The sequence below is a fragment of the Spermophilus citellus genome (genome assembly GCF_964194105.1).
Source record: "Spermophilus citellus genome assembly, chromosome: 6".
Classification (NCBI taxonomy): Eukaryota; Metazoa; Chordata; class Mammalia; order Rodentia; family Sciuridae; genus Spermophilus; species Spermophilus citellus.
In genome coordinates, this window is record NC_138187.1 from 165346149 (window position 1) to 165368752 (window position 22604).

At 55.1% G+C, this 22604-nt stretch overlaps 1 protein-coding gene across 4 annotated transcripts in view; it reads right to left on the reverse strand.

The window, feature by feature from the left end:
- PBX1 (PBX homeobox 1) overlaps positions 1-22604 on the reverse strand; it is a 244509-nt gene that overhangs the window by 21868 nt on the left and 200037 nt on the right. For 2 of the 4 annotated variants that reach the window (XM_081297026.1, XM_081297028.1), the window contains 5 exons: positions 22272-22462; positions 15571-15706; positions 11535-11694; positions 4909-5021; positions 3605-3694 (listed from right to left, as the gene is read on the reverse strand). In XM_081297026.1, the coding sequence (XP_081153152.1) occupies positions 3605-3694; positions 4909-5021; positions 11535-11694; positions 15571-15706; positions 22272-22462 (690 nt within the window). The remainder of the gene's footprint in view (positions 1-3604; positions 3695-4908; positions 5022-11534; positions 11695-15570; positions 15707-22271; positions 22463-22604) is intronic. The other 2 variants (XM_081297027.1, XM_081297029.1) reach the window with 2 other exon arrangements.

Consider the following 22604-nt stretch of genomic DNA (forward strand, 5'->3'; position numbering starts at 1 on the left):
ACCTTACAGATGAAGTGGCACCAGGTGAAAGATCACAGAAGGTCCTGGCTTTCTATCCCCAGTCACATCACCTTCTTCCAGGCTGTCCTCAGAGGCTGTAGAGCCACCGCCGGGAAGGAGACCTGGGAGCCCAGGGGAGCAAGGCCGCCCACAGACAGGTGTTCCCTTAGGACGGGAAGAGTTGGAGGAACTAAAAGAGAGTTCTCCCAGGAACATCGCCTTGTTACTGCATATATTTAAGGCTGATTTGGATCTTATTCTCAGAGAAAATACATGGGCCAAAGAGTTTAGAAAACTTTTTCCAAAAAAGGAAGACTCAGTGCCATTTTTGGGTTGAAAAGAGGTACATTCACGGGTAAGTTATGGCTGATACGCTGGATGTGGTCATGGCCATTAAAACACGTCTTTAATCCAGTAGTGTCTTTCCTTCTCCCTGTTCACTCAACTATTCACTCAAGGGACGTGTCCGAAGTGAGTGTGTGCACGTGGGACACCCGCACGTGCAGAGGGAAAGGGCGTCTGAGGGCTGGCCCAGGCAGGGGACCACGACAGGCACGTGGTGGAAGGACAGGCAGCTCGGGGTCAGCTGAGGGGAGCCCCAGAGCTGCACCCAGGGCTGGAGCTGGCGCAGGTAGCCACTAAGGACCACTGATGATTTCTGAGCACGGACAGACAGGGAGACGAGGAGACAGCAGCCAGGGTGACTAGGAACTCGTGGCAACGTCTGGTTGATGAACCATCCCAAGCACCAGGATGGTGTCAGGAGACGGGGAGATGGCGGCGCTGGGCAACGTGGGAGCTCGTCTGTCCAGGGCTGGGAGGGGTCTCCCTCCAGGACCCTCTTTCAGGCCACGCGCTGTGCTGTCACGCAAGCACTCTAGCACCAGGGGGTGACACCGCCCCAGCCCCTTAGGAAGGGTCTGTGGGTCTCAGACTCCACACCAGGAAGAGGTGGTGGCCCCGAGTCTTGCTCCTGCTGCGAACCTGCCTCCACAGGCAGGTGGTCGGCAAGTGAGTCAGGTGCCACGTGTGCCGCTCGGCATCGCGGGTGCCCAGGGAGCTCTGCTGCACCCTGCTGCTTGCTCCCTTGTTTCCCACAACAGCCCCAGGTCCCTGGCACCACCGGCTCCATGTGGTGGGCGAAGCCAGATGCCGGGTGTGCATGGAGCTGGCACTCAGTGCCTCCCAAGTCTCCTGCAAGGGCCTTTGACGCTGCACCTGGTCAGCCTGTGTGCTGGCCAAAGGCAAAGGTCTGCACCTCTCAGGACTTACACAGACACTCCTGGGAGAAGACATGGTGCCGCAGAAACCTAGCCAGGGCAGCAGGCAAAGGCTGCCCAGAAAGTGTCCTCCACCCAAGGAGGCACACCCAGGAAACGCCACCACTGCTGAGGGCTGAGGGCTGTTTATTTTGACTTTTTAACATTTTATTTTTATTTCTTGTCTCAAACATTTCATTCCTGTCCTTGTCTCTTCATGCCCCCTGCCTCTCTCTCTGTGTGGCCCTACTCTGTGCATGCACGTCTCACCTCCAATGCCACCATCTAAACATGCACTCACTGTAGCAGGCTCAGCCTCCTACAGGAGGTACAAGTTGAGACTGACTCTCCAGGAGCCTTTCAGACCAGGACCAGCCTTGGAGTCACTTACTTGTGCAGTAAAGACCCAGAAATAAAATAACCATGATTCATGGGAAAAAATTAAGGCAAAAGAGAGTCTCTCAAGTGGCATTTTTAAGCCAGTTTTTGTGGCCAGCTTGTGTAATCGGACATGATCATCTGCATATGTGTGGCTACAGGGCTTCAGAAATGATTCCCAGCCCCTGGATGATGTCAGAAGGTCAAGGGTGGGTGGAGCCTGAGAGCTGCTGGGCAGGAGGAAAGACGCAGCCCAGACCCCCAGCCGCTTCCTGCCTCCGTGGGCGTTGGCCGCCCATTTCCCACTGTGCTGTGGCTTGCATCTGCTCTCCTTCCTCTTCCACGGCAGCACAGAGCTGGGCTCTCTGTGAAGTCTGTCTTACGCTTCCAGGCGACACACAGAGGCATGTGTGCTGAAAGCCACACGTGCACCCTGTGATCTCAGCCTGGAATCCACTTCAAGGACACACCTCCCCAGTGTGGCTTCTCCAGGGCTGCTAAGCAGGCTCCTTGGCACCGAGCCATCAAGCAGTGAAGACACCCGGAATTGCCAGCTTGGTGCCAGGGGAAGGAGCCCTGTCCTCGGAACGTGGCGTGTGTCCAAGGGGGCTGCCGACACCTCCCTGCTCCCCAAGATGGACAGACACCACAGACTCAGAAAGGAGTCTGCCTGAGGAAGTGGACTGTCCAGACTTCCTGACTGTGAGTGGCCTGAAGAGTCACCAGGACGGCCCCAGTCGGGGACGGCCCCCTTCCTCAGTGTCCTCCCCAAGCCTTTACCCAGTGACACTCCAGTTCTCAAGGATGGGGACTCTCCATCTCAGGTAGCCAATGCCCTTTGGAGAACTCCGACATGAGCTGAAGCGGTTCTCCGGGACCCCATGCTACCCCTTGAGATCTGCCCCCATCTCGGGTGGCCGCAGGGTCAACCCTTAAGTTCCAGCCACATCTGATGAGAGTCGTGTTTCTCCCGCGAGCTCAGCCAGGGAAGGTGGCATTCTGGGACTCCTCAGCTGGCTGCAGCCGCCTCTGACTTGACGGATGCGGACTCAGAGGGGCCAGCCCGCCCTGGCTGCCGACATCTCTCCTCAGTCCAGGCCGCTCGGTCTTGCTAACCAGCCGCGCCCACCGCCCCTCATTTGCTGTAACCAGAGGGACAGAAACAAGCAGCGTGCAGGATCCCACCGGTGAGCCCCACGTCCCCCAGGAGCTCTGGGCCGGTGGTCCTGTGGCAGCCTGTGGCCTCCAGGAGCCCACTCATCGCCCTACCTGGGAGCGGTCTCCTCTCCAGGCAGCCCTCGTCCTGGCCTGCTGTCACCACTGCTGAGACAGTGGACGGCTGATCTGGGAAATCAAGTTGGATTGCTGTCCCAGCCCTGCACTGGGTTCCCCTGGTCTGTCTGATCGATTTCACTCTGAGCGACACAGCTTGTCGCTATGAATTTTCATGCTAGTCAGCAGCCGCCAGGGCACCCAGGACCAAGGAGAAGGCGCTCCGTGCCCTCCGTCCCTCAGACACACCCAGCCTCCGCGCTGGGCTGCTGCAATTGTCGACTGACAGATCAGATTGGGAAGGGTTCTTGTTTTGGCCACAGAAAGGGACACAGGGGATCTGGCTGCTGGTTTTCTTCCCCTGTCCCCGCCCCAGCTCCCAGTGACATTTCCTACCACAGCTTTGCGGGGCGTCACCTGTTCAGCAGCTCCTCTCGGCTGGATGCATGTGGCCGCAGGTGTCATGCAAACACTGATTGTGTCTGACAGCCCCGTGCCAGCTGCCTGCATGACGTGCGCCAACCGCCACGCTCTGTGGGTACAATGCTGCCCACGGCGCAGCCGACGCAGCACAAGAACGAGGCGACCGCCGAGCTCAGGCGAGTCCTACTAAGTGGCATCCTGGGCCCTGTGGCCTTGAAGTGATTGGTAGTGATAGAATGGAAACAAAGGGTGGGGGGACCTTGTTTTCTTACACTGATGCCCTGCGGACTGTACATCTGACTGGCTGCGAGTCCGTCACTGTATCCTCCTGTCTGGCTGATAACATGGCGAAGGGTATCCACCTAGACAGAGGAACAACAGAGGAAGTTAGTCAGAGACACGGGCCAGCGCGTCGTCCTCTCCCAGGTCGCCAAGGAGCGCGGTGGCTCCGGGCGTGCTCTTGGTAAGAGTCTGTGAGGAGGAGGCGGGCAGTTCTCCGAAGGCCAGATCCTTGACCAGGCTGCGTTCAGTGAGCAAAACAGCAAGACGGTGAGAGGAGGGGGCCCGAGACCGACCCTCGGTGCTGTGCGGGCTGGCAGGGGCAGCTGAGGCGGCAGAGGAGGGTGGGTGCTCTGCCTCCCTGCGCTTTGCACGCTCTGCGGCACTCTGACTGGGCAGCCAGCTTAGAGAGCAGACCACCCATGACCCCGTGGTGGTGAGGACACCCAGGAAGGCCCACATCGGACCAAGGACCTCCCACCAGTCTCCACTGTCTGTCCTGAGCAAGGGGCCAGCTTGCTGGCCAGCTGGTCTGTTCCAGGCACAGGGCCTGCTCCACACCGGGACGGGAACCTGGGTCGCCCGGCTCAGAACTGCCCATCCGACCTGGGCATCTGCCCATCCCGACCTGGGCATCTGCCCATCCGACCTGGGCATCTGCCCATCCCGACCTGGGCATCTGCCTCTGCCCTCTCGCAGGCCTCCTGCCACCACCAGAGGGCTGCCTGAGAGCTGCGAAGGCGACCAGTTTCCTAGGAGCTCTGAGGACCTACCCAGGACGTGGTGCTGGCCTCCTGACATGGACCTGTCTTCAGAAATGCAAGCCCACTGACCTCGAGGGTGCCTGAGGAAGTGATTGGCTTGGTGCTTTTAAAGCTTACAGTGGAAACGCGAGATGCTAACGTCTTCGCCTACTCATCAATGACCGCCTCACGTTGGAGAATACTGACCAACAGATGAGAGGGAGACTGGAAATGGAGACGCTAAAGTCCTCCTCCTTTGCCTTTGGTGAATAAAGAGCACACTGTCCTTCTGTGTGACCGGCTGTGGTCACTTGTCCCTGTCCCTGCGCTCCCTTCCTGCCCTCCCCGAGTGACTGGTAACCACAGTCCAACGCATCCACCAAGTGTGGGCGAGATTCCCACCACGGAGGTTGTCAGTGGACTGCCGTGGTCACGTGGGGCTGCTGGGCTCTCCCCTCTCCTCTCCTCCCTCTCTGGACAGATGCAGGGAGCCAGCATGACTGGGCTCTGGGACTCTAGCGCATTCACCTGGTGGCACAGTGGCTGGTCCCTACCTGTGATTGCACGTTGGCTCCAACCTGGGCCCCTTGGTAAGAATCCCCATTGAGTGACTGCACGCTCATGAACAAATCTCCAGAGTTTGACATGTTAAAAGAACTGGAAGAACCTGGAAAGGAAAGAGTGAGGCACCTGAATGACAGACAGGAAAAGGCCCCCGCACTGACGGCCAGGAGCGAGAGCGGCATGCAAAGCCCCCAAATACCACCAAACAGAAGTGCGTCCAGAGCCCGGTTAGTAGCAGGAGAAACAGCAGGTCACACGGGCACGCGGTCGGTGTTAGGCAAGCACACCTCACGCAGGGCTCAGCAGCGCTGCCACCTCCCAGCCACCTCCAGCAGGGAGAGGAGACCCGTCCTCTCACCCGGCCTGCTGCGAGCCCGTCCCATGCCTCCGTCGTCCTCAGGCGGCCCAGGTGGAGAACCCACATGGCAGGCAGCACCAGGGAGGACGGGCCACGGGGCAGTCACACTGTGGCCCTGGGTGGGTCTGTTGTTATTCCTGACTTCTAGGAGGAAGATCAAGCTCCTCGCGGGGTGGCCAGCACCCCAGAGGGTCATGAGCTCAGGGGCCTGTGGGACAGTCTACCTTCTCCACAACCTGCCAGAGCTGAGGAGGGCAAGATGGTGACAGGCCAGGAAGTCAAGCATGCACAAAGTCAGAGGCGCTGCAGGTGACAACATCGAAGATCATAGAGTGGTTTGAGAAAGGGCAGCGGCCAGGTTTCCACCTCCCAGAGACGGAGGCTCCTCCAAGACATGGCCTTTAGGTCCATCCTGGACTCCCTGGGCCCCGCTGGCTCCAGAGTAGCAAACCTAGCCCAACCTCAGCTCAACGCAAGGGCTTGCAGAAGCTGAATATTATCCCGAAGTTGCTGTGCAGCTCAGCACGTTAGGAAAGAAAGCTCAGCGTGCAAGGTTGGGTTAAGACACACGTTAGCCTGAAGAGGAGAGACCCCAGGGACCCAGGTCAGCCACGCTCCACTGCCTTGCTACCCCAGGGCTCGGGCCCTGCACTCTGGCCCTCCTCCTCTAGGACAGCCCCCTCAGTGAGGACCCGTGCCTCACGGTGTGTGCTTCAGCTCTGCAGGCACTCCCTCCTTTCCCAGGATGGCCCTGGGCTCTGCTGCAGAGCCACACTGCCTGCAGGAGGGCTGCAGCCGAGCAGGAGGCTTCTCCCTGCAGAAGGACCACTAAGCTCTCTGCTCTGAACTGTGCCACTAGGCCATCTGCTCGACACCCACAGCACCATGACACTTCAAAAGCAAGAGCCACTTAGGGGAACTAGATGGCTTACAAACTGTCTGCCTGCAAGGAACTAGCTGTCTACTACTAGACGGATCCTCCACCTAGGTATCGGCAGCTCCTGCTTTCCCAAGGAAGAGGAAATGCTTTCTCCAGGGCCGGGGTGCGTCAGGCATCAACCCCAGAACTGTGGCATCTCCACAGCTCTGCACCAGTCCCACCTCCTCTGGCATGTTTGTTAGCTCATCTAAAAGGAATTAGAAAGTTGGGGCTTAGTAAACAGGCCTAAGGACCGACCAGGTGTGGCTCATATCTGTAACTTCCTCCATTGATATGATCGAACCTTTGCAAGTACCCTCCCCCGCCTGAGAGGAAGCACCCTGCAGCATGGGTCCACTCTTGTGTTAAGTCATACAACACCTAGGACTCTAGTTACCTCCCCCTGAAGTCTGTCCGTCACCTCAGAGATGGAGCTTGCACTCTAGAAGCCATTGCAGTAATTGTCACTCTACATGCTCACACTTGGAACCAAGAACTGTGACCACTCCACCAGACTGCTCACTCCCCAGCCAGAAGGCTGCCGAGGTGACGCCCTGCCTCCGCCCTGAGGGCGCCTGGGCACTTGTCTCCCCCGAACCAGCACACAGGCTGTATGCCTGGCTGGTGGTTTATTGGAAATCAGCACAACTCTGAGAGATGGGAGCCCCCAAAGGGCTGCACTGTGCCAAATGACAGGGCATCCACGGGCCTTGAAGGCAGGGCAGACACCACTTACAAGACACACACCACAATCGTCACAGATGATCTAAAAAATATATGTGCATAGATAAATGGTAAATATGCCTGGCTGCCTAATGTGCACAGAGGTAAATATGCGCATATAAATGCCCTCCATGTCCGAGTGCGTCTGTGTCAGAGCGTAATTGCAGAGACGGCCCGGTGCTCTCTGCTGTGCTGGTTCAGCACTTCAGTGTCTCTGAATGCCGTGTACAACACCATCATGTCTCCCGACTCTCCGATAAGCACCTAGGGCAGCAGCTGCATTGAAGGAGGAGGCTGTGCAGCTAATACCTCAGCCAGGCAGACGTCCACCTGTAAACCTAGGAGTGAGGGCAAGTGCTCGGTGCCCTCGGAAGGAGCTTGTTACATAGTGGATCACCCCCGAGAGGCACACGGTCCCAGTGAGAGTGTGGGCTCTTGTGGAGAGGCTGTGGGAATCTCAGGGGGCTGATGCCGGCTGACGGGTTTGCTGAGATCCTTTGGGAGCCTTACCTGCAGTAGTCTGTGGGGTGATCAGCAATTAATACGAGCACATGGTAAGATGTGCTTGTCAGGTAGAACTTTCTGGATTTGGTGTAGGAATGCAGGCAAGTGGCTCATTTAAACTGCCATATTTGGACATGTACAGAGAGATATATCAGCCCTCAACTACAAGGAGGACAGACAGTGGGTGGCCCAGGACCCTAACACATTTGCTTGGGCACACACATGATCTGGAGTCATTAATATCCATTTCCTAAAGCAATTTCCCCAAGGTTGCATTTCTTCCCTAAAAACCCTTTAGGAGACTTGAGTTTGTTCAAGAAATAATGATGGCAACAACAAAGTAAAAAACTTGTTGACTTCATAATTCAAACACACAAAAAGGAATAATAGTAAGCAGAGCCCTACAGCACCCGGCACTGCTGACGTTCGGCGTGTCTCTGCGGGACGGGGGCGTCCCCCCATCTCTGCACATGGAAGCCCGGAAGGCACTCCCTGCACAGCGCTGACAACACGGGTCTCCTGGGGTGCACGCATGCTCCCCGTGGAGAACCAGTGACCCAGAAGGAAACTGGGCTGCTCTTCCTCTAGAGAAACTCAAAAGAGCTTCAAAATATCAGCTCGGCACTTCTCACTGATTTCAGTGAAGCGGCTGTGTGGGAAACAGGGATCAGCGCTGTCGTGGGGAGTCCAGGGTCAGGTGGACGTGTGGTTGTCTGCAGCCCCCCTCCTCCCTCCGTGTCGGCTTGATTATGTCTCACTCTTGCTCCCAAGGTTGGGCTCTAGATGTCTGAGGAGGTCTCAACTCGAGCCTTCATGATCTCATCGATAGCAGGAAATGCAGAACACAGCACTCTAGGTCTCTGCAGAAGAGGGAAGGACCAGGGTTTTACACCTGCTCCAACAGGTGCCCATCTGTGCCTTCTTGCTGTGTAAACTCTACAGCACACGGATCACCTAGACCTTGCTGACCACACCCAGGTCCTCTCCTCAGTAACGTGGATGAAGTAGTTTGAAGAGAAGGTGGCAAACGGGGACATGTAGAGGCCCTGAGCGCTGCTCCCCACGCAGCCCTGGGGCAGGGAGGACTCTACCTGCAGGAGGCATGAGTACCCTGGTGATGCTTCTGGGCAAAGGCCTGCTCCTGCGTCCCTAGGCTGCAGAGCGCTACCTTCATGCTATCCTGGTGTCTTATCACACGCCAACCCTTCTCTTCCCGCCATCTCTCCTTTAAATGCCCGAGAAGCAAGTGCCTGGCCTGATGGACACTTGCCCACCACTTGGAGCGTTGCTCACGTCTTTCTGGGCAGGGGTTTGGGTTGTGTTAGGAGCAGAAGGAAACGCCCACTGACCGCTGTTCCTGAGAAGGCATTTATCTCTCCACCCACCTGCTATTGCACATAGAGAGGGGGTTTCCTCAGTCTCTGCTTTAGAAGGAGCCCTGTGAGGGGCTCCCCTGCACACTAGAACCCACAACCTAGGCACAACTGGAAGGCTCAGCTCAGACTTTCCACAGTAACTGACTCTGTGCTCAGAACAGTCACATGAACTTTAAGCCACCAGAGAAATTCCTTTGAAAGCTGTAATCACAGACTGCCACTCCGTGAGAGGCCACGTGATTCTTAAACACAGAGTAGGGCGTTAAAATGCTGACTTTTCCCTTTTCTAAGGGCTTCAGGAAAGAACAAATAGTTAAGGATTTAGTAATGAAGGGAGTCCACAGGGCCCTTCTAGGACTAGTCATAAATCATGCTGAGCCATCTGCGATGCAGATCTATCAGGGCCGGGAAGACTCATTCTGATGTCTGCTTTGCATTGTGACAACCTTTGTGAGAGTGCTGAGTGCATTTTTGCTAATGTGGACAGAATTGCCTTCTTCCAAAGAGTCCAGTGAAAATGTCTGTCCAGCAGCGCAGCTCGACCTGTGTGGCTGGGTCTGCAACGCATGACAGCTGACCAGACAGGGAAGAAGGGAACTCTCCAGCCTGAAGCATGCTCCTCGCAGTGGCCCAGGCTGCAGGGCTGGACCCAGGCTCACCACAGCCTTCTGCAAAGCCCAGGCACTCCTCGGCTCCTGGACACAGTTCCTTCTAAACAGAAGGTGGTGGTGGCACAGCCACTGGCCTGGGAAGCCTAGTGGTGACAAAATAGCGTATCTAGATGCTCACAGGAGGTATTACTGTGTGGAGACCTATGTGACTCCAACAGGCAGGAAGGGAACCCATTGTAGTGGACAAACAAGGTCTGGGTCAAAGACACCACTTCCTCTAAGAGTTAGATGGGAGGTTTTATACCACATCATGGTGATGTGTATTTAAATTTGTTATTCACCCTCATTCTATTGTCATCAGCTTATTGGATGTGGCTCACAGCCAATCCATGCATTGTGTTCACTAAGGGGAAGGGCAGAACCTGATACCAAGCATCTAACAAGGGACCGAGTCTGTTCCTCCCTCACACACAGACACCAGCATGCTTCCAGAGTACACAGCCACAGGGCCGTGTTTTATGCATTACTGACTTTTTGCACCGTGGAAATTCAGTACTCATGGCTTGAAGCACACTCAGAAATACCTAAGCTCAGGAATTGGTGACACTATGCACAGTCACCAAAATAAAGTGCACAGCACAGCATGTGACACTGAAACTTGGAAACTGGAATAGGAATAATTTGAATTAGCAACTGGTAATTTTCTTTGCAGTTTGCATAAAGAAAACCAACAAAATAAAACAATAAAGGATAATAGCTATAAACATTGTATAGAAATAACTGTAACCTGACTTGCAGATCAGAATGTGCCACAGAGTGAGCATCCTGCAGAGCGGCACGCCAGCCAGGGCCCAGGCGCTACATGGGGGACAGCAAGACAGACAAGGCTGAACCCTGAAAAGACCTGAGGATGGAGCCCCAAGGGACCACGGTGAAGCCTTGAGTCTATCTTATTTATTGGACTCTCTGGACTTAAAGGTCTCCTCCAGACCAGACAGCGCATCTGTCTCCAGCACACACGTCAATGCAAACCTCAGACGGACTCAACTGCACACAGCACCCTGCTCCTTCCATGTGAAAGCGACTCCCCAAAGTGGCATCAACAACAAAAAGAACAGTTAGATCCACAAGTCAGCCCATCCTAAACCAAGAACCTAAAGAGTTGTTTCATTCGTTAAAACATCCCCCTATCTGTGGGAAGGGGAAGGAGCCGTGGTCAGGGGACACAGAGTGAGGGAGGGCAGTGGGCAGGTGGACAGGGTCAGAGCCTGATATGTGCATGTTGGGGATGTCTCATTGGAACCCATCAATCTGCACAGTTAGTGGGATCAAAAGCTTATTTTAAAAGGACATTTTAGGACCCGTTAGGTATATCTGAACCGGCCTCCGTATTCTACATTAACAGCATGTAGGATTGGGGTCCTGGTGATGTGCTCTTGGTTTTGTAAGAAAGCATCTTGTTCGCGGGTGATCCTGCTGGTGCTTTGGAGGTCCCGGCCACGGTGCCTGCCACTTTCACGTGATGCCCGCAGGTCATGCTACGTCTCACAGAGGAAGATTTAAGGAGGAGCCCGAGAGCTGTCAATTGTGAAATATAGCCAAACGCATATACAGATTCAACTTTTCTGTAGAATTTGAAAGTTTTTAAAATAGAATGCTAGGGAGAAGGTTATTTTAATGAAGCAAAGAGGAATAAAATTCTACCACAACCCGTGAAGAAAGAAATGAGTGAATCAACTATCAGGCCCACTCCACGGTGCGCTTTTAATTTCAACAGCAATAACAGCTCATGTTTATGGAGTCCTTCATTTGTGCAAAATGCTTCTCACAGTCTCACTGAATTTTCAAAATCACACCTTGATATGGAATAAGTTCGAGATTTCCCAGTGTGGTCTCGGGAGGGGATGATGGCTGGAAGGGAGGGTGGAGCTGTCTAGAACACGAGTTTTTCACCTATGCTGTTTGAAAATCTTACCAATGAACGTGAGGGACTATTAAATTCTTCATTTAAACAAGAAAAAGAAAAGAAACAGAAATAAGATAAAACCAGAAACAAAACCAAAACCCAACATAGAAAATGAGTGTAAGATGGAGACTGAGCCCCCAGATCAAAGGAAGCACTGACCAGCGGAGTTGGGGGTGGAGGGCGAGTTAGCTTGGCTTCCGTGGGCTGACACGTTGGTGGCAGTAACCGCCGTTTTGGCAGCGTAGATATTGGCTTCCTCTTGAAATTTACCTATGTTCTTCTTGTACCGGATTCTCTTATTTCCAAACCAGTTTGATACCTGGAGTGATTTAAGAGAAGTCACAAAGTTAATGTCTTATCCTTCAGAAGCTCTGCAGAAGGAAGGAGGGGCGTATTGACACACAGGCGAGGGTCTTAGGCTGCAGCATCAATTTGGGGATCTGAATAAGGGCTCAGAAGGAGCAACCTCACAGAAGATCCCCTTGTTAAGGCAACTGAAATTTCGCAAAACCATTGATGGAAGTTGTTCTACAGAGAATCTGCTCATTTAAGCTAGGACTCTTTTAGCTTAGGGTAAGCATATTAAATTTGTTTACCTCCCAATTTAGGACACTAAAGTCAATGCATCAGGAGCACAATCAAAACACAAAGACCTTTAGATAACCACGTAAGTCTCTATCGACAGACGGGTGTTTTCATGCACAGGTTGGTTTCAATGGCTTGGAAGTTAAATAGCTCTAATGTGGACTTAGATTCTTAGCTGTCATGTGTTGCCCCTGAGGATCCCCATAACCCAACCCAGCACATTTCACTGGGTGTTTCCTGCAAAGCTTGGTGGTGGCCACACAAGAGAAATGGAAGCCCACAGCTGATTCCTGTGAATTCCAGGCTTTAATGGAAGATGCCAATAAACACCACAAACCCAACTCACTTTCGTTTGTTGGTCTGCCCCTCAGTGTTCTCCCTGCAGTGTTCCTGGCCTGGTTGGGGGCCTCTGCCCACTTGCACCAAGACCTCTTTCAGGCTCAAATGGAGACTCAGTGCAGCTCAAGTTCACCCCAACCCCTGCTGGGGAGGTAAGCGCCAACCCCACATTTCAGATGAGATCTTGAACTAAAATGTGGTGGTCTTGTGTAATTAGAAAACAAACCACAATTTGGTGAGGGGAGGTGCATCGGTCACACATGGAGCACAGCTTACATGTGATTTATATTCAGCCCCTGAACAATGGCAGACAAAGAAAATTTGTGCAAAGTCGTATTTGCTTTTTAAATGCATCCACAAAGGTAAAACATGGTGTAAGGTGGCCCCTGGAGGCCTGCACAGTTTAACCTAGAGCAGAATCTCCAAGTCGCTGCTATAGAGATCAAACTGCACCACTGTGATACCAGCAGAGAGAGAAAGGGTTCCACAACAAAGTGCCTGTTTCATTGTTGATGCAGGAAAAGAGTCACACTGGAGGAGGGGAGGGGCACCATCCACACAGGGCCACTGCCATCTAATGCCACCTTGAAACTTTGGTTTTCCTTGATGTCACTTTTGCCACTTATGTGAATCAATCAGGGTCATCTTTTTTTTTTTTTTTTTTTAAGAACTTATAAATAGGACAGGGAGGAAGCACAAAGGGAGGAAACTGTAAGAAAGGAAAAGATGAAGCAGTTCAGGAGGACTTTCCAGGAAGAAGGCAGGCCCGAGGTCCAAGCTGTGTGTGAGAACAGGAGGAAGAGGGAGCAGGGACGTGGGGGTCAGTTTAGCACAATCTGCACTGCGACCCGGAAGGTCGAATGTCAAAGCTGCATTCACGTCCCACAGCCACGGATGGAGGCCTAGTGGGCGAGGGCCAGGGCTGCCCAGGTGGCCAGGGCTGCATAGGTAACCCGGCAGGACGGAGGCAAGTACAGATTTCCTCGGGAGAGTTGGATTTGAATCGTGAACGGGCCGAGTTGGAAGACGGGGGGGGGGGGGGGGTGCAGAGCAATAGCCAGGAGGCAGATGAGGTGTAGCCTGGTGTCCTGGGAGAGAAGTCCCTTCCGGACACTTGAGCAGAGGCACGTTTGTGCTGAGCATGCAGAGAGAGCTTTCACAGCCAAGTGCTCAGGAGAGCTGCGGAAACAGCCTGCTCCGGGGCTGGGGACTGAGGTTTCTCCCAGCCCTGGGTGGTGCTGATGTGGCTCTATGTCCGTGCATGGAACAGCTGGGTGAGAGGAGGCTGGCTGGGCTCCAGGGAGCGAGGTCCTGGGTGCACTTCAGGTGGACTTGGGTCTGTGAGCATGCTTTTGCTTTGGGTCATGGGAGGAATCAATAGCTCTTAGCAGATTGCCAAAGAACCGGTGTCAAAACGAGGTCAAGGGCCATTGGGTAGGGCTTGTAGAGCTTCCAGTGAAAGAGAGAACAAACAGTTCCTGAGCAGGTCGGGAGCGGGCCCTCCAAGAAGAGCGAGTGACCAGGAGGGAGGAGGACCCAGTAGAATGGCAGGGAGGAGGCCAGGGCGGGAGATTCTCGAGGAGGGTGCTGGCCAGAAACAACAGAGGAGGCAGTGAGTCCCCTTGGCTTGGGGACTGGGGGCCAGTTCGACACACCACGTGATCCAACCAACCCTAACTGACAGAGGGCTCAGCTAAGACCCCAGAGGGAAGAGTGAACCCCGAGAGTTCCCCCAGTCGACGGTGCTGGAAATGGGCTCTTGCCTCGTGGTCTTTTGTGAAGCGCGCACCATGGTGCCTCCCAGCAGGGCTGTTGGCACATGCAGACAGCTGGGCTGCTGTGGGAGGGACAGGTGTGACGAGGAAGGAACAGCAGGCCGGCCCTGGGGTGGCGAGGAGAGAGAAGGGCAGCGGAGCACGAGACATCTCCATGAGCACTGCACTGCACCGAGTCTCACCACGAAGGCCGGTCGGTGGGACGGGCCCGGTCTCTGCAGATCTCCCACAGACCAGCTGGGAACCATCTCTTTCACTGTGAGAGGGGCTTGCAATTCTCCACCCCAGACCTGGACGTCATGCACAGGGCCGTTCAATCCTTCTGTAGAAGGAGAAGAGGCCACGGCTGAACTTCTCTGATTTTCCAATGAAGGTGCTTCATCCCGGAAGCCCTCACTCAGCAAACTGCAGCCAACAGCAGGAAAGCGCATGTGCTTGGCAAACCAGGGTCTAGATCTGGACCAGAAGGCTGCAGCCCTCGGAAAACACTAGGCCGCGTGAGTGTGGTCCCCACTCCAGCTTTCCCAGAGCTGCTGAGGCTGGAGGCGACCTTTGGCTGTGTCACGGCACCTCGGGATGTCTGTCCTCTGCCTCAGCTGACAGACGGTCTGAGGGCTCTCACCACAGCAGCACCCAGGGCTGGTGGGGCCTCGGCCGTCCTACCATTCCAAGCCCCTCTCATGGGCTCTGGTTCTGACGGGGCCTGTTGCTCACGGACGGGCCCAGCCCCTGTGGGGAGCAGTGGAAGCCGGGGATTTGGGCCAAGGAGCACCCACTCTCGGCAAAAAGTGACACGTGACGCGTCTGCCCCAGTGGCCTTCCCCGCTGTCTCCCATCCTGCTCCTGATCTAGATACATTTCGTTCTCTTGTGAGTGACAGAATCCTGAGGAAGTTTCTCTGGGAGATTTCAGAGCTATCGCGCTGCTCGCCATGAGATGGGAGTTGGTTGATATTTGAGGTTCAGACTGAAGGAGGAGACTGGGTGGATCCTCCAGGGAAGGAAAAGGAAACACATAGTGTGTGTCCTGTGTCCGCATCGTCTGTGTATCTAGATCCAGGTCCACTGAGTCTCCCACCTTGCTTCCTCACAGTGACATTGAGGACTCCAGGCCCAACAGGGTGACATGAGGTGCCTTCCCAAGTCAGAGGCACTTGTGACATGTGCAACCACCCAGTGTGGTGGTGACGAAACAGAGGCCTTCAGTCCACAGGTGTGGGCTCAGCACGGTGGGGAAGACACTGCAGTCCTTTGCCCTGAATGGCTACTTGATGACCAGCTTCATTCCTGGGTTGGTGGGGGAGGCGTGTTGAAGACCTCAGCAGGTCACAGGGGAGACCCAGAGCTCCTGGGTGCGAGGACCTCCCTCTGCAGCACGAGTGCTCTGTGGGGAGGGCCTTGGTGCTCTTTCCACTCTGCCCTCCTCCTCCTCACCTGGCCTCACGGGGCTCAGACGCCCAGCGAGGCAGACCCGCCGTGCGGCCTGGGGCTTCTTACCTGCGAGACCGTGATGCCACACTTCTTGGCTAGCTCCTCTTTTGCTTCCTCACTGGGGTAAGGGTTGCTGAGGTGGGAATAGAAGTACTCGTTCAGGATCTCCGTGGCTTGCTTGTTGAAATTCCGTCTCTTCCGCCTTTGTAAAGAGAAAGGAAAGGTAACAACAATAAAACCTTTATCTCATATAAGCACAAGAAGGGAGAGAATAGGACCGACTTCTGGGGAAAGGCACATTTTTGAGCAAAAGGAGAATTAGAGTGGCCGGGGACTGGATGCCAGAACCCCTGGAAGTGTGCACCCCTTCACCGGGTCTAAAGAAAGGGATGCAGACACATTTGCACAGAGCTGCGAGGAGGAGCAGGAAGTCTCAGAGGTGGGGCCCTCTTGGTGCGGAACCCCAGGCTGGTGATTCGGGTTGCTTCACTGACAACGGTGAAGAGAGCCCTCCTGAGCCCCCAGGTGAGCATAGCAGGGAAATGCAGCCAGACGAATGCCCAGCAGAGTGCCCAGCAGGCTGAAGCTGGCCCTGGGTGGCCCCAGGTCTCTCTGCTCGGCTGGCTATCAGCCCTGGAATTCTCTTTTCTCAGCTAGTGAGGCTCCTCCTAGGCACAGATGAACAACTGCTTGAAAGGTCTCGGCTGGCCTGCCGTGGGGCCCCGGCTTCATTCAGGTCTGCCCGCCTGTGGAACAAACGCAGCCTCTTCCTTCTAGCAAACTGCCTCCTAACGATTAGGCAGACCCTGCAGCCACAGTTAAAAATAAGTTATCGCTTTCTGTCCACTCTATCCCCGTGCAAATGCATGCAGCATTTAAAAGGCACCTGGGGAAGAGGGCAGGGAACAGACTGAAATCACCCCTGACTGCTCCGCTTCCCTCAAAAGGAGAGAAGTGGCCCTTCTGAGCAAGAACAGCTGCTAAGTGGTAAAACAAAGCCCACGAAACCTTTCTCACACACAGGTGGCCAAAAGGAAGGAGGCCACTTCTGAATGAAAGCATTTTTCTGCCTTTTCACAAAAACGTGCTAATTGAACTAATTTGAAGTGAGAATCCCTGTACTTCCACCCAGCCAAGGCCTGCAGCTGGCTGGGAGCTGCTTAGGGAGGCTGCGCTCCTTGCAGACCTGCGTGGCCTCCTTGACGTGGTGGGCCCTTCATCTTTAAATTAGCTCTATTAGCACTTTAGTCTTTCTGGCTTTTATCAAAAGCTTTTCCTTATAGAAAAGATTTCCGGAACCTCCTGGTTATGTCCAGATACAGAATTTCCCAATTTAGCCAACAGAAAGCACTGATGGCCTTGGTAGACAGGAAATTCAGCTAATGTTGTGTTTCCAGGGTCCCACTTGGATTAATTAACACAATAAAGTGCCTGATTTTACCGGATGAACACCATCTGTCCACAGGTATTAACCACATCTGTCCAGATTATGCCAAGCCCAAGTCACTCTCCCAAATCATGCTGAGTTTCCGGGTCACCCAGCATCAGAAATTGGACAGATTGGATTAAAAAGCCCAAGTAAGAAGAGGCATGTGATAAAAGCTCCTGCAGGCCGAACTCCGGGGAAGGCAGCCTCGTGGCTCCGGCTCCAGCTTGTCCTGAGACACCCCCTGGCTGCTGCTCTGCTGAAGGCAAGGGTCCTAGGCCTGGGGAACAGGCCGAAATCCCCTGCCTGGGAGAGCCTTGGGCCTCCCCTCCCTGTCTGCATGAGCATGATGGGACTCTTCCAACTGCGCTCCGGGAAGCCTCTGGAATGGCGGTGCTGTGGGTGGAGTGGACAGCTGGAGAGGGCCCCCGCCCCTGGACGCGCTTACCACCTGTATGGAAGCTGTCTCTGTCAAGGCCCTTGGGGGCCCTAGGATCAGGGCATTTCAGAGTTTCGGGAGACAGTGAGAACAACCCTTTCTGAAGGTAAGAGGGTGGCACCTGGTTTCCGAGTGGTGGCTGGAGGCCTGACCAGCACAGTCAGTGGACACCCATGACTTCAAACCCGTTGGATGCTCTGACAGTTGAGTATCTTGGTTTTTAACTTAAGAAACATGGAGGCTGAATAATGTTGCTGGACAACACAGTGTTCCAGGGACAGGAACCTTTAGAATCACAGGGCCCCGGTAGACGTTTTTCATAAGACTGGCGGTGGTGAGACCCAGGGGGGTCACAGACCATAAGTGTACCTCAGGCAGCCATCACCATGTCCACTGCATGTCCAGGCAGCTCCCAACAGTTTCCAGAACTAATTCCACCTCCCACCAAGCCGGCTCCATTGTCCTGCACCCACGTTACTGGGTGGCCCCTCCGACTCCACTTCCGTGGTTGCTAATTCATTCATGCACTCAACTCTTTCAGTCCCAGCTGGTGCCAATCCTGGGTGTGACTAAACTCTGCTGCTTCCTGGGCCTGGTGAACGGCTGTCCCCAAAGCCAGTCCTGCCAGTTCTGTCCTTTCGCATCTGTCCCTTTTGCTCCAGCCCTGGGGGCATGGCTATCTTGGCGGCGGGCTGTCCAGCAGTGCTTTTTCCATGTCTGTGCTGTCCGATGCGGTGACCATCAGCCTCAAGTCTGCTTTGCAGCTGAAACACAGCTGGGGCAGCTGAGGACTAGTTTTTAGAATGTTGTTATTATCTGATATTTTAATTAATTCACACTTGTAGTCATGTAACAGACAGACAGTGCAGCTGCAGACAGACGGCTTCAGAGGCAGCGCCAAGCAGCACTCTGGAGACAGAACTCTAGACCACGGAGAGCACAGAGGTCTGTGGTGGCCTACTTGCATCCCTGTGCAGGGAGGCAGGAAGGTCTCAGGTAAGAACACTCCCCTGAACATCTGCACAGATGCAAAGGTGCTTCAGACTTGCATCTGCCCTAGCGGGCACCCCGGCCTCAACAGCGGCTCCCCCAGGGCCTCGGCCAGTTCCGCGGTCTTCAGGAGAATCCCTGGAGGAAGCTTCCTGAGCCAGGATCCATTCAGGCCGCTAACGACCGACGGCACGATGAGGTGGCAGGCACCTGTGGAAAGCCCGCGGCCCGTCATTCCTGCTGCGGATGCTGGTGCGCAGACCGTGATCTGGACTCTCTGCTGTTTGCTTTTCATAGTATCCTGTTTGTTCCCACTTACAGAATTGGCCCATTGATACAGAAATAAAGCTGAGTTGTTGGGAAGATAAGTCACTCATCCAAGGTCATCAGGGTCTGCAGGTTGTAGCCGGAATTCCAATTCCGTGCAATCACAGAACTCTCCAAGTGCCCCCGAGCCCCCATCCTCGCCAGCACTGAGGGTTTTGCAGGTCAGGAGGCAGGTTCGGAGCTCTCGTGGGCCCCAAGTTCCTGGTGACTCTGTCCTGTCCCTTGGGCCTCACCCCCCTCTGCAGAACTTTGCAGCCTGAGCACAGCCTTCTGTGTGACCAGCGGCCTTGGAGGCTCTCAGGCCCCCTGCCTCTTCTGTGCACCTCTCTCCACTGTAAGTGCCACAGGTTACCTACCAGGCAGTGCCTTCCAGGGTAGGAACCACATTTCAGAGGAGCTGGCGGCCGTGTCTGATGCAGAGCAAGTGCCGGGGGTGGGGGAGGGGGCGGGGCTTGCTGTGGTGGAACTATGTCACTCTACCTGCCACGTCCCATCCTTCTTGAGTGTGGTTTGTCCCAAGAGGTCATGGGCTCTGTGAAAGCAGGGCCCACATTTACATGCATTTTTATCCTCTTTGTCATTCCAGTGGTTGACACCGGCTCCCACCAGTGATGAGCCCAATCAGGGACACGAGTAAGTCAGACAGTCACAGACAGTCCTCGCTGGCTGCCTTCCTCTCCTGCGACCTCTCCTTAGGTAACTCCCTTCAAGAGCAGCAGTGAGTGTCTGTGTTAGTATCGCTATCTCCCACAAAATGTTACGGAAAGATCGTTCCCACTTTTGCTGAAAAACCTTCGGGGGTTAGTAAGTTCTGCCCACTCTCTTTAAGGAAAGCGTTTTTCCTGTCTTGAGCAATACCTGTGTGGCACAGTGCTGGTCCACAGCATGAGAGGAAGATGCTGAATGTGGAGGGAGTGCAGGGGTGCTGCTTCCAAGGCCAGCTCTACTGGAGTCTGGTCAACATGGGCAAGAGAGAAAGGAAGTAGCCCATGCAGGACAGGCCCAGCCCAGGCCCCTGCTGAGAAGCACAGTGACAGGAACCCAGGGCCTGACCCTGGCGTGTTGGTCTTCCCTGGCGAGAGGCTGGGATGGGAACACGATGGGATAGGGCCCTTGGGCCAGGTGACCAGTCAGCTGACGTGGAGTAGATGAGAAGGGAGAGTGGGTTAAGCCTTAATGTGGAGTTTCTCCTGCCAGCCCTCAGGAGGGCCACTGTGACCTGCGTATGGAGGTGAGGCGTCTGGGAACGCAGCTCTCGGCTCCTCCACCACAAGGATCTGCCAACAGCTAGAAGAGCACAGGAGGGGCCCTGAGCGGCAGATGGGCTCGGCCTGAGCAGACCACACCTCCCTCTCATCCTGCAGGACCAGAGCTGAGGACCCTGCAGAGCCCGGCCCAGGCCCACCAGCAGGAACTGGTTGTTGTAAGCGTTAAGTCTGTGCTAATCTGCTGCACAGCATTAGAAAGCTAAGACAAGGCGTGTCCCCAACAAAGTATCAGCAGCCGCCTCCACCTACCTACTGGTCAGGACACTAATCCTGTTATGAAGGCCAGCCCTCTTGGTGTTTTATTTGTCTTCCATGAAATCTTTTTTGGATGAGGCCCTGCCCATGAGACCCCTGTGGAGTAGCAGGTCCCCGGCAGAGAGTGCTGCAGTGGCTCTAAGTGAGGTCTACTTCCTCTCCCTCCCGACCATGGTGAGTGGTCCTGGAGACGGGCTGTTGACCTCCCCGTCAGCAAGTCGGGGCAAATATTTCCTTCTGGGCTGGGAAAGGCATTTGGCTGGCATGTGGGCGATGCTCTTTCCAATAACGAGCACATCCACAGTGAAAGATGATCCCAACAGGACAATGGGTCAGTGTTCCAGTTTCCAATCTTGGCTCAGACACAATGATTCAAAGGTCACAGCCCAAGAGAGAAAGAGACCTGTCTTAAAGCAACTGTCCTTCTGGTGCTGAGGGACGATCCAGGCAGGGGCTGTGGAGGTGGAGCACTGTGCACAAGTCAGCCGTGCCTGGCGTCTCCTGGAGTCTGACCTTCAGCTGGGCACAGGGGAATCACTGCAGGAAGAAACCCAGGGAGACAAGGCATCTGCTCCGTCCTTTTCTCCCATCTCTTTCTTGAAAAGAACCCAGTCTGGGCCCAACTTTTCTTTTTTCGATCTCTGCCAACATAAATGCCAACTCCGAATTTTAACTAGGGAGTTACCATGGGGATGTGAGCTGCACAGGCAGCCAGTCAGCTATGGCACAGGAAGGGCCCAGACAGGCCGCCATCCCCGCCCGGCACACAGACGCAGCCAGGCTGGCGCGGGCCATGGGCCGAGGGCGACGCCCAGAGGGTCCCGCGCCAGCTGACCGCCCACTCCCACTGCCTCGCTGGACCCAGCCTGGAAGTGCTGCCTTTGTCTTCCCTTGATCCTGAGGCGGGGTCTGCTAGCTGGTATCCACACCGCGTACTCCCTGCAGCCAGGGCACGGAGGAGGGAGTGGGAGGAGAGGCCCGGAGCCCTGCGGGGCCCATGGCCCAAGGAACAGAACTGTGACGAGGAACACAGCAGAGCTCTGTGGCTTCAAGGTGGAGGTCCAGGAGAGCAGGGAATCTTTCTGTCTGACTGAAAAGGGGGTCCCCTGGCAGGACTAACAGGCACACCTGACCCCCCGTGATCAGCACCACCGATGGGGGCACCCTCGGGACCTGGGGAGCTGGACGGCGGCATCCGTGTTCAAGATGAACAGCAGACCTCGCGTGTGCCAGGCCAATTGTCAGGGTATCCTTCCAGAGCAGATGAGAAATGGTAATCACCATCTTGCAAACCAGATGCCAAGAGTGGGCAGAACCCAAGGAATTGGGAAAGTCCTGGCTCCGGCACAGGAGGGCCAGGGCTGGGTGGTCTGTCCTTTGTTTGGTTCTGGAGCACCTGAAAGGACCTTCATGGCGTGTTCTCAGTGGGGTGCATGGGGCTCATAACGTCACAGTGAGCAGTGCCAGACAGATGCTGTCTACCAGCTGGGCCCACAGCAGGCAGCCTCCTTCCTCTCTATGCCTGAGGGACCAGACCTCCCTGTCCCTGAACTCCCGAGACAGCCCGGAGTACGGCACATGCTAATCAACTCACAAATACTGCCGAACTGAACTGAGCTGCTCTCTGCCTGTGTGGGAGGAGGAGACCGCGCCTCCCAACAGGCCAACCTGGCGCTCTTAGAGAAGGGTGCACTAGGGCATGCTGACTGCACCTTGCCGGTCAGCTGACCAGGGGCCCCAGGTGAGACGCACGTGAGACAGGTGCTCAGTGCTGGGAGAACAACCCCCCAACCAGAGCTGTCATCCTTGGGGCTCACCAGAGGGAGTAGCAGAGGGAGGAAACCATCCCTCCAAACCCGCAGCTTCCCAGCACTGCCCCCTCTGCCTGCCTGAGACCAGCGGCCCACCGTTCTCCCAGCCTGTCACACAAGACCTGGCAGCCATCGTCGGGTCACTGCCTGGCTCAGCAGTAATGTGGTACAGCCAGAGCCTTTCAAGAGCGCCAACCAAAGCCCACCCTCTTCAGTGGCTCAGGAGGCCAGCATAGCCCCAGGACACTCACCGCGCATCTAGAAACCGGGAACGCAGGATCATGACAGCCTCGCACGTGCTCTGCTTGAGCTGCATCTGGATGGAGCTGAACTTGCGGTGGATGATGCTGACCATCCGCTCGATCTCCTTTGGGGAAATGGGCCTGGTCCGGCTCTGCTCTCGGAGGAGGTTCATCACGTGGGTGGTGAACTCATTGCAGGCCTGAAATGGAGAGCACAGACGGTCTTGAGGGCCCAGGCAGGCCCGCGTGGTGGAGCTGGGCCACTCTGCTACGAACCTGTGCAGGTGGAGAAAACTGGGAGAGCACGGTATCTTGTCAAGTAGATGGTGGGATAAATGACTG